The sequence below is a fragment of the Pelophylax lessonae genome (assembly GCF_965119305.1).
Source record: "Pelophylax lessonae genome assembly, chromosome: 4".
NCBI lineage: Eukaryota > Metazoa > Chordata > Amphibia > Anura > Ranidae > Pelophylax > Pelophylax lessonae.
The window spans coordinates 509583171-509595550 of NC_138771.1; the positions used below are offsets into that span (position 1 = coordinate 509583171).

At 45.2% G+C, this 12380-nt stretch overlaps 2 protein-coding genes across 2 annotated transcripts in view; one reads left to right on the top strand and one right to left on the bottom strand.

Annotated features, from left to right (window-relative positions):
• The window catches only part of SYN3 (synapsin III), a 594890-nt gene that overhangs the window by 218900 nt on the left and 363610 nt on the right, over window positions 1–12380 (bottom strand). The window lies entirely within an intron of this gene.
• The window catches only part of TIMP3 (TIMP metallopeptidase inhibitor 3), a 69385-nt gene continuing 62283 nt past the window's right edge, over window positions 5279–12380 (top strand). The window contains exon 1 of the mRNA XM_082255355.1: window positions 5279–5530. Within this exon, the coding sequence (XP_082111481.1) occupies window positions 5404–5530 (127 nt within the window). The 5' untranslated portion in view covers window positions 5279–5403. The remainder of the gene's footprint in view (window positions 5531–12380) is intronic.

Consider the following 12380-nt stretch of genomic DNA (forward strand, 5'->3'; position numbering starts at 1 on the left):
TCCTGTATGTCATGTCACATGCTTTTGGTATATTTTGCATTATATTGTTTGTTGCCGCAATAAAGTACATTATACGTTTTTCCTGTATGTCATGTCACATGCTTTTGGTATATTTTGCATTATATTGTTTGTTGCCACAATAAAGTACATTATACGTTTTCATTGTATTATACAGTATGTCACTTTATATGAAATAAGAAAAGTGACATAAATGGGATGGAGGTTTTCTCCTCTGGAGAAGGAATGTAATTCTTTATGAAATGTATCCTACAGGGCTTTGCAACACATGAGTCCCAATACGGCTACAACATACAATGTGGTTTCCCCATAAAGCCACTCAACTCTTGCAGATGTGCAGTATAGAGGGAAGACTCAGCTAATCTGAGCCCATGGCGTCTTGGCTCCAAAGTATAATGACTCCTTCCCTTTACTAAACAGAACATTTATTTTTCCTTCACATTTCTGTGCCTTTAGAAGGCTTATTAAACAGTTTCCTTTTCCCTACAAAATAATATAATAGCATAATACACAGGGGAGCTGGATAAAGATTGATATTTGGATTTCTGATACTCTTTCATTCAACATAAGCAATATAAGTAAAAGTGTATCTAAACCAAAAAAATTAAAAAAGTAATTTATTGCAGCTTACTAGTCTTTTAAAATAATGGCTGTGTTTGTTTTCTTTTTTTAAGCTATTTTTTTATTTTCCCCTGGTGACCAGTTACACACTTCAAAAAAAACATTCCCCTCTGGGTGATCTCTGTACATTGTAGGGATTTTAACAAACTTTGTTGCAGATTCCTACCTTTTGTTATTCTGAAGAAATCATTCTGTGCCTCTGTGCTGAGTGGGTCTAATGGGAGTGGTTTCATAATTATCTATCAGCTGTGGCAGCTGCAAGGCTCTAATGAGGAAATCTCCTGGGCCTGCATCCCTTTAGACATGCTCCTATTGGGAGTATCTCACCAAATAGAACATGTTTGTTGCAGGGGATGCCAGAAATCGGACTTATATCTTAGGCAGACTTCTGGGTGAGCCAATCACACAAGCAGGAAATTATCTGGGGTGTGGTCAGTATACATTCTGTGTACAGAACAGCTCCAGGTAGCCATATTGCATTATATTTTCAGAAAATTACAACAGCTGCAGATTGAAAAGGAAAGGTCATTTTTAATAACATTCAGTTACAATGAGATTTGTGTTGCAGTTGTATACGCTATATTATTTTTTCTTTATTTGCAGATTTTTTCCCCATGAAAGTGGAGTTACCCTTCAAAGGAGAAATATAGCTATAACTTGTTTGGTTATTCTTCTCCTGTGGTTTACAGCAGTGCAGTCCGTTCTGCACTCTTGTGACCCGTTTTTAGCAGACAGCAGGCTGAAGCTCATGTCACAGAGTTGGTCCAGGTTGTGGAAAGATCATGACAATATGGTCGGGTTCCTCCCACCATCCTGGACTGGCACCTGGCTCGGCCTCTTAGTGAGGCGCTGAGAGCCTCAACAAGCCGCTCCCGCCCCCTCCACAGCCCAGCGCTCCAGTGATTCTTGAAAAAAAAAGAAATTCCCATACTTCTCTTTTAACAGACCAAAATGGAGCAAAATAAGAAGTTCATAGTTAGGGTTACACATACTTTAATTTCAAAGCCTTCGCATAAAAACACAGCACACTGCAGTTTCAGTTTTACATAACCTAATGCACTGTATCTCATATATACTCTATACTGCCAAAAGTATTGGGACGCCTGCCTTTACACACACATGAACTTTAATGGCATCCCAGTCTTAGTCCATAGGTTTCAGTATTGAGTTAGCCCACCCTTTGCACCTATAACAGCTTCAACTCTTCTGGGAAGGCTGTCCACAAGGTTTAGGAGTGTGTCTATGGGAATGTTTGACCATTCTTCCATAAGAGCATTTGTGAGGTCAGGCACTGATGTTGGACGAGAAGGCCTGGCTCACAGTCTCTGCTCTAATTCATCTCAAAGGAGTTGTATCGGGTTGAGGTCAGGACTTTGTGCAGGCCAGTCAAGTTCCTCCACCCCAAACTCGCTCATCTACACTGTATTGGTGAAGGGGGGGATTATGGTGTGGGGTTGTTTTTCAGGGGTTTGGCTTGGTCCCTTAGTTCCAGTGAAGGGAACTCTTAAGGCATCAGCATACCAAGGAATTTTGGACAATTTCATGCTTCCAACTTTGTGGGAACACTTTGGGAATGGCCCCGTACTGTTCCAACATGACAGCGCACCAGTGCACAAAGCAAGGTCCATAAAGACATGGATGAGCGAGTTTGGGGTGGAGGAACTTGATTGGCCTGCACACAGTCCTGACCTCAATCCAATATAACACCTTTGGGATGATTTAGAGCAGAGACTGCGAGCCAGGCCTTCTCGTCCAACATCAGTGCCTGACCTCACAAATGCCCTTCTGGAAGAATGGTCAAACATTCACATAGACACACTCCTAAACCTTGTGAACAGCCTTCCCAGAAGCCTTCCTCAGTGCTGCTGCTCTCTTGCTTTCTTCTTTCAGTCACTTCCTATCTACATGCACTTGCTCCAGCATTAGCTGCACATCATTTCCTAATAGTGACAACAGTGACCATGCCTGAGCAGAGTGCGATGACACGGCTGCTTGTAGTCCCCACCAGGGGGGCATGTGACAATGCAGGAGTACAACTGGAAGACAGTTGTCACCTTATAAAAGGAAGTGCCTGAACAGGGACCTTTGTGGAGGACTCATCAGGTATTATTTTAACGAAAGCTGCAAATGCTGAAGAACTGAAAAAGACATTAACCTTTTAATTGAATGGGTTTAGATCTTTCTAAAAATATCTAAACTTTTTTCACTCTGGTTCTGCCCACATGGTGTATGCCAGTTTAGCGTCCCAATTACAACGCACCATGGGTTTTGCTTTCATCAGAGCCTAATCCCACAGGTGTTTTGCTGTGTGACAGAACCCCTTTAAATGCTACCATAAAATTTCAATGGCATTTTTAACTACTTGCCGACAAGCCTCCGAAGTTATACTGCGTCAGGTTGGCTCTGTTACGCGAAACAACGTACCTGTATGTAGCAGATAGTAGGGGTGCACGCGCGCCGCCGGAGGCGTGCACACGTGCCGATTGGCTAGAGGGGGAGCCAATCAGTGGGACCGGTGGATGCGATGTCTGCTGGGCACCCACGATCACTCCCCATGGAGACATAATGGTGGTCCGCCTATGTAAACACGGCAGGCCGCTTCTCTGTCAGTAATGAACACAGTGATCCTGTGTTCCCCCTATTTAGGAACACAGGTCCCTGCGTTCATCCAGTGATTACAATCCCCACACAGTTAGAAAGCACCCCCTAGGGAAGCATTTAACCCTTTGATCGGCCCTGGTATTAACCCCTTCCCAGCCAGTGTCATTAACCACTTAAGCCCCGGAAGATTTTACCCCCTTACTGACCAGGGCCTATTTTGCGATTCGGCACTGTGTGACTTTAACGGACAATTGCGCGGTCGTGCGATGCTGTACCTAAACGAATTTGACGTCCTTTTTTTCCCACAAACAGAGCTTTCTTTTGGTAGTATTTGATCACCTGTGCGATTTTTTGATCATGCGCTATAAACAAAAAAAGAGCGTCAATTTTGCAAAAATAACAATATTTTTCACATTTTTTTATATGAAATCCCCCCCCCCTTCCCAAAAAAAATGTAAAAATCAAAATTGTTTAACATTTTCGGCCAATTTGTTTTCTGCTACATATGTTTGGTAAAAAAAAAAAATCGAAAAAGCGTATTTTGATTGGTTTGCGCAAAAGTTATCGCGTTTACTAACAAAGGGAAAGATTTTTGTCATTTTTGGTGGGTTTTTTTTAACGCGTAATGGCGGCGATCTGCGATTTTTTTTGCGGTACTGCGACATTGCGGCGGACAGATCGGACCCTTGACTGACATTTTTTACACTTTTGGGGGTACCAGTGACATTTCTACAGTAATCAGTGCTATACATATGCACTGTTACTGTAAAATTACACTGGCAGTGAAGGGGTTAACTTTTTTTGAGAGGAAGGGGTGGTGTGTGTCCCTAGGGGCGTGATTCTAACTGTGATTGGCTGTGGCTTGAGCTGTAGGAACAATGATCAACGGTCCTACATAGTAGAATCATATGATCACTGTTTCTACACAGGGGAGAATGACAGGGGGCTTGTTTACATCAGCCGCCTGCCTTTCTCCCTCTGCACCGACGATCGCAGAGTGCCCGGCGGACATCGGGTCCGCCGGTCACAATCGCGGGGGGGGGTCCGTGACCGCACGGGAGCGCGCCTCCGGGGGCGCTTGCTTGCTCCCTAGACCCTTACAGGCTAGCGACGTAGTATTATAGTCGTGCGGCGGTCGTCAAGCTGTTAATACAGTAACAGTGCATATTTTTAGCACTGATTACTGTAGTAATGTCACTGGTCCCCCCAAAAGTGTCAAAAGTGTCAGTTAGGTGTCCGATCTGTCTGTGGCAATGTTGCACTCCTGCTAAAAATCACTGATCACCTAGTAGTAAAAAAATAAATAAATAAAAATTACATAAATCTATCCCCTAGTTTGTAGAAGCGATAACCTTTGCGCAAACCACTCAATACATTCTTATTGGGATTTTTTTTTACCAAAAATATGTAGCAAAATACATATTGGCCTAAATTGATTTAAAAAATTGGATTTAAAAAAAAAAAATTATTGGGAATGTTTTATAGCAGAAAGTAAAAAATATTTTTTTTTTCCAGAACTGTTGCTATTTTTTTTGTTTATAGCGCAAAAAATAAAAATTGCACAGGTGATCAAATACCACCAAAAGAAAGCTCCATTTTTGGGAAAAAAAGGACATCAATTTTATTTGGGTACGGCGTCGCACAACTGCGCTATTGTCATTTAAATTAACGCAGTGCCGAATCGCAAAAAATGGCCTGGTCATTAAGGGGGTAAATCCTTCCGGTCTTTAAGTGGTTAAATTGACAGACAGGGCGCTAAAAGCGCATCGGCAGCCATCGTGACAACGCAGGGGGCTCCGGGGGGGCTCTGCTCCCATCCCCTGGCAGAAGGAGCTGTTGTTTTGAACTTGAGAGCCTGTTTTTATAATCATACAGCAAAAGAGTCCCCTTTCCAAAGCACATTCTCTCTCTCCCCTACATGGAAACATGCAGCCAGCGCAGGCAGGCACACCCCCTTCAGGAGGATGAGGTCATTGGATTCACTCCCCAGGGCTGGACGGAGAGGCGGTCACATCCACCAGAAAAAAAAAAAGGGCTTGTTATAAACCTGCACTGTGCAAGCTGCTAACTCAGTGGTACTAGGTTTAGCATTGAGTCCAGGAGGCCCTACAGCAGCTGAGCTCAGCCTTGCATCTAAAAGAGAGGAATTGTGCACGCAGCACCATGTCTGTCCTGGCTAACATCGCTCTACTAACACTTGTGCTGGTTATCGGCGACTTTTTCGACTCAGCGGAGAGCTGCACATGCGCCCCGAGCCATCCCCAGGATGCCTTCTGCAACTCCGATATTGGTAGGTACTGCTTGCTGTATTTATGTATTCGTATAGCAGCCAAAACATAAAAAAAAATTATTTTCAGGACTTTTCCTCTGCTTCGCTCTTTTGCGTCTCAGAGGACCATGACAAACTGTGATTCCGTTTTGGCATACTAAATTGAATTATAAAATGCTTTATTCACAAAAATATTTAAATATGCTGCTTCAGTACCCTAGAAAGGTACTAAAAATAGCAAGAATCTAATAGGGATGAGAAAAGGGATTTCTGTGAAATTGAGTTTGCTGGAAAGTCACCAACAAAATTTTGGCAAAATTTGACTATAATTGACTCCAGGGCATTTTGTCTTAGGGTTGACAAAATTAAGTTTTCTGTTAACCCACATTTGCTAAAATGCATTAAAGTCAATTAGTTCCCCAAAATTTTGCAGCAAACTCTATTTCGCTTCAATCACTTCACTCATTCAATTCATGAAAGAGCTGTTATAGTGAAGTTGGCTGATGTCCAAGACCAGAATGAACATCCAGGGACAAATGTCACATCAACATGAACTCTCCCTGGAAATTAAGGGTCAGCTGATGGCCAGGAGAACCCAATAAAGTAAAGAATTATGTGCAAAGTGTAGTAAGACATAGCAGGCAATTAGATTTCATCTTGTGACTGCTTGCCTTGGCTTTGCACTTGATTTTCTTTGTGGTGCTTCACTGAAAAATCCTAAATATGTTTGAAAAGTTATTTCATGAATCTTAGGAACATGGGTGGAAAGACCAGTATTGAGGGACACACATCAGTCAGGGCAAAAAGTGGGGCATAGAGAACTCAAGAGGGGTTGCTGGTGTATCATGGTTGTGGTAAGGAAGGTGTTGGTGTATCATTATTTCAGGAAGGAGGAGTGCTGGTGTATTATCATTTCTGAAATAAGGGGTGTAGGTTTATTACAATTTCTGTATGGTGGGGTGCAAGTGTTTCGCCATTATTGGAAGGAGGGCTGCTAGTATATCACAACTGCTCAAAAGATGGGTGCTGAAAAGGAGTACACCATTTCTGCACAGAAGAGCTCACTATTGCTGCAGAAAGGGGTGCTGGTGTATCGCCATTGCTGGAAGAGGGGGGGGTGCTGATATATTGCTACTGCTGGAAAGAGGGGTGCTGGTGTATCACTGTTACTGGAAGGAGGGATGCTGGAAGGAGAGGTGTTGGTGTATCAACGTTGCTGGAAGGAAGGGTGCCAGTTTATCCCCATTTCTAGAAGAAGGGGTGTTGGTGTATCCCCATCGCTGGAAGGAGGGGTGCTGGTGTATCCCCATTGCTGGGAGGAGGGGTGCTGGTGTATCCCCCATTGCTGTGAGGAGGGGTGCTGGTGTATCCCCATTCCTGGAAGGAGGGGTGCTGGTGTATCCCCATTGCTGGGAGGAGGGGTGCTGGTGTATCCCCATTGTTGGGAGGAGGGGTGCTGGTGTATCCCCCATTGCTGGGAGGAGGGGTGCTGGTGTATCCCCATTGCTGGGAGGAGGGGTGCTGGTGTATCCCCATTGCTTGAAGGAGGGGTGCTGGTATATCCCCATTGCTGGGAGGAGGGGTGCTGGTGTATCCCGATTGCTGGGAGGAGGGGTACTGGTGTCTCTCCCATTGCTGGGAGAAGGGGTGCTGGTATATCCCCATTGCTGGGAGGAGGGGTGCTGGTGTATCCCCATTGCTGGGAGGAGGGGTGCTGGTATATCCCCATTGCTGGGAGGAGGGGTGCTGGTGTATCCCCATTGCTGGGAGGAGGGGTGCTGGTGTATCCCCATTGCTGGGAGGAGGGGTGCTGGTATATCCCCATTGCTGGGAGGAGGGGTGCTGGTGTATCCCGATTGCTGGGAGGAGGGGTACTGGTGTATCTCCCATTGCTGGGAGAAGGGGTGCTGGTATATCCCCATTGCTGGGAGGAGGGGTGCTGGTGTATCCCCATTGCTGGGAGGAGGGGTGCTGGTATATCCCCATTGCTGGGAGGAGGGGTGCTGGTATATCCCCATTGCTGGGAGGAGGGGTGCTGGTGTATCCCCATTGCTGGGAGGAGGGGTGCTGGTGTATCCCCATTGCTGGGAGGAGGGGTGCTGGTGTATCCCCATTGCTGGGAGGAGGGGTGCTGGTGTATCTCCCATTGCTGGGAGAAGGGGTGCTGGTATATCCCCATTGCTGGGAGGAGGGGTGCTGGTGTATCCCCATTGCTTGAAGGAGGGGTGCTGGTATATCCCCATTGCTGGGAGGAGGGGTGCTGGTGTATCCCCATTGCTTGAAGGAGGGGTGCTGGTATATCCCCTTTGCTGGGAGGAGGGGTACTGGTGTATCCCCATTGCTGGGAGGAGGGGTGCTGGTATATCCCCATTGCTGGGAGGAGGGGTGCTGGTGTATCCCCATTGCTGGGAGGAGGGGTGCTGGTATATCCCCATTGCTGGGAGGAGGGGTGCTGGTGTATCCCCATTGCTGGGAGGAGGGGTGCTGGTGTATCCCCATTCCTGGAAGGAAGAGTGCTGAAAGGCGTGTTGCTGGTATATCACCAGAAGGGCAGGTGAGGGTGGGGTGCTAGTGTATCACTGTTACTGTACATAGCCATACTTTATCAAAAGTTTTTTGCAGTTGGTGAACCATTGATATGATAAACCATTGGAATCTGGTGTGGCGAGCTCCTACTGGACAAGGGCATGGCTCTGGAAACTTTAGAAGGAGGTAAAAAGGAGTAAATACAATGGAAGATTCTAGTGACTTTGCAGATTGTGGAAAGACTGAAGTTCAGCTAACTCCTGTGTGACAGGCGGAGTGTGGTGGAGCAGCATGCGCACTGACGGTGATCACAACACTTCTTATGCCCTTCCCAGAGCCCTGTGCATAGAGTTTTATAGGAATCCCCTGTGGAAGCTGGGATTATCTAGGGCCCCTTGTTTGGGGTATTTTATCTCAAATGTATACACATGAAATGTATCGTTTTATGCCCAGACCATGTGTGTTCATGTTTTCATAACAATGTGTAAAAAAGATGACAATATCTGCAACATTTGGGTAGAACTTGAAACATTTGTTGTGAATCGTCTGGATTTAAATTTGGGCATTTGTTTGATTCTCTATGGTTAGGGGGGGCCAAATCTTTGGTTGTTTTTAACTGTAGCAATTAGAAAATGTAAAGGAGGCGACTGGAAAATGTTTGGAGACGCATTGGAATTCATTTACTAAAACCGGAGAGTGCAAGATCTGGTGCAGCCGTGCATGGTAGCCAATCAGCTTTTAAAGGATAAATTCACCTTTGCACAGAAAATAATAAATGCACATCTTTTTTCAGGTAAAAAAATGTTAATTTATTATTTTTTGTATTAGGAGCCTGTAATGCATTGCACCAGTGATCAGGAAATTGCTGATTCCATGCAGGTCTTCTCCACACTGTCAGTGTATCTGCTTCCCCTTACATCCCGTACGTACTCCCTTACAGGAAGACTCAATGAACTACCACAGAGCTCCACTTATTTGAGAACTACAAGCTGACTGCCGCTAGGGCTGTTGGGACTTGTAGTTCATTCATACACTAAGCTCTGTGTATAAATGACGCAGCCGTGTGGGCGGAGAACCTCACAGCCGCACTTCTTTCAAAAACTGGTATGGGGAACTGCTCCCGGTACTACTGCCATTGGGGGGGGGGGGGCTGGGGGGTGCAGCGGCTTGCAACTGCAGCACTGGATATCTTCCCAAAGGTGAACTTATCCTTTAACTTAAGCGTGTATATTAAGAGCCGGTCCACACTAGCGCGACTTGTCAGCCTGAGAAGTCGCGCTCCCTCGCGGTCCATTGACCGTTACAGGACCCGTTCTAATAGGAGCGATGCAAGTCGCTCCGACTTAGAAAAAGGGTCCTGTACTACTTCGGGGCGACCTCGGAGCGACTTGCATAGACTTCCATTATGTGGAGTCCCTGCAAGTCGATCCGAAGTCGCGGTGCATGGCAATGCACAAGTCGCCCCCCGAAGTAGTACACAGTCGTGTCGCCTTAGTGTGAACCGACTCTTAGGCTTTTATAAAAAAAAGCTGGAAGCTGATTGGTTTCTATGTTGCACCAGATTTTATACTCTCCAGTTTTAGTAAATCAACCCCATAGGCCGTACAGACTCACTGGCACAGCCAAGTTTGACAGGTATACAGGGATAGGTGAACTGTCTGCTTTGGGGCTGTGTACCCGCCCCTGTGTACCGGTCAAATTTGGCTGTACAGCCGCCACATCTCCATTCATTTATACAGGCTGCCTGCACGCAGCTCAGCGCTACTCCCAAAATGATAAATGGCTCTTCACACTGAAAGGGGCTGAGTGCCCGTGTGAATGAAGCCTGAGACTTTGTGTCACTGACCATGAACTAACTTACTTGCCAGAAGTCCGTCTCTGCAGGCCTGTCCCAAATACTTATGAAGTAGGATTGACATGACAAAGAGAAAGCTAACTTTGCAGGTTGCCAGTGGTTAAGATTCCAAAGGATGGAGTTCTGTTCATTGCTGTCTGAGTGGGCTGAAGCTGAACAGAGACTTCTGTGGGTACCCTGATGGAGATATTTTTTTCCCGGCTGCGCTGAGCCTACACTGTACATGAAAATAGTTATTGACACGATGCCCGGAGTGGATTCCAGCAAGAAGGGAACATTTCACATACGGATTTCACTTTGTTGTATAGCTCATTAGATCAATCATAATTCCCAGCATTTGTGTATTTGTGAAGGTGGTTATTTAAAGAACCATCCAATTGCATGCACAATCTTATCGTCCTCCTATTGGCCACATGTCAAGGTTTAGTCATGTCTCTTTAAATGTTCAACAGAATAATGCAACCATTGATGTCCTGCACAGCCAATTACATAGCCCACTTAGATTTAAAGGGACTAAACCAATGTTTAGTAAACTGGCGTACAGACTTTCTTGCAGTATATTTCAAAGAAAAAGAAACAAAACATCATTCTGTGTAAGTGGAAATTATACTAACTAGAGTTGCACCACACTTTGCATGCTTTAGTTTTAGTAAATCTCCCCCTATAGACAGAGTTGACGACCTATCGGTGTCTTGCTGCTCCTTTACTGTCCAATCAGCAGGCTTTAGGCGGGGAGGTGACTGTATTCCTCAACTCTTAAGCTGGATACACACTATACAATTTTCTTTAGATTTTTTCCCTTTAGATTTACCAAAACCAAATAATATGAGGTCAGTCCTAAACACTTTCAATTTATATGCAATCAGGCAGGCTCTTGCACTACATAGAAGTTTAAGAGCCCATTCACACTGCCGCAACATGTCAGCCTGACAAGTCGTGGTCGGTCGCGGTCCATTGAGTAGTACTGGACCCGTTCTAATAGGAGCGACACAAGTCGCTCCGACTTAGAAAAAGGGTCCTGTACTACTTTGGGGCGACCTCGGGGCGACTTGCATAGACTTCCATTATGTGAAGTCCCTGCAAGTCGCGCCGAAGTCGCGGTGCACAGCGGCGCACGCGACATCACAGGTCGCCCCCTGAAGTCGTGTCGCCTCAGTGTGAACCGGCTCTAAAGGAAATCTACCAGCAAAAGTTGTATAGTGTGTACCCAGCTTTAGAGAGAAGGTGGCGTCACCTTCCTGGCTATGCTGCCTGGCTAAGGTGTATGAATCACCAAAGTGGCTGGAAAGAAATATGAAATTAAGATGAATAAAGCTTTAATATATTGTCTAGTTGCTGTTCTTTGCAGCACATCAGAGAAAGGTTACATTAAAATGTAAAAAAAAAAAAAAAAAAAAAAAAAAAAAAAAAGGTCACCCTGCAATAAAAACAGAATACTTAGAATACTTGTCTGTCCTGACATGGAACCTTTGTTGCAGATTTATTGTGGCCAAGGAATCTTCTTGCCGTGTTGGATACCTGGTCCCCCTCTGCTTGTTGTCATTCCATCTGCTGGCCCATATGCCATTACTGTGCCTTGTAGTGACATTGAGGCCAACAGCAGGGGGGGGGGGGGGAGGGATAAGGCACCAGACGCTACCAGGAAAAGATTCTTCAGCCACCTAAATTTTTCAAAACAGCAAAGATTGACAACGCAGATAGGAGGACAAGAATCTATTGACAAAGAAAATCAACTAGTGTTTAGCTAGGAGTCTTCTTCAAGAAAAACCTATTTAAGCCCCAATGTTAAACATTTGCGAGGTAGGATCTCCTAACATATTACACATATTAAACATATTACATGTCAACTCATTAAGAGATTGCACAAGCCACACATAACAATTACATAACAATCACAAGAGACAATCATTTCTGTTATGAAACACCTGATCAGCTTGACTCATAACCCATAGCCTGAAAAACTTGCTGTACAATACTAGGATCTTGTACAATAAAACCTTCCAAAGACATTCTAACAACACACCTGGAGGACTTTTCCAAAAACATCTCTAAGTAATTTTTCATTCTGACAATGCCAAGCACAGAAGAAGATCAATGCCAGTGTGGTCAGTTGTCTCAGTATTTCCCATCAAGGTAGAAGAAGCTGTGCCAGTGCATGGTGTTCCTGTATCTCCCACCACCACCAACAATACCACCAATAACAGCAAGTTTTCTGTAACCGTGTCACCCTTAAGAAACAAAGGATGCAGACTGAGAATTCAACCCCTCCAATGCATGTCATAACTGCCTGACCCTTACTCCTCGTACTCACGCGTCGATAGTTGGCCCTGAATTTTCGGCCAACGTCCGATCGGCCGATTTTCGGCTTGTTAGTATGATGCTTCCGACAACCGACTCCGACTTTTCGGCCGAAAAAAATCTGGTGTGCAGGCTTTACAATTTTTGTTGGCCGTCACCACAACAGCCGATTTTCCGTCAGTCAGTACAGAT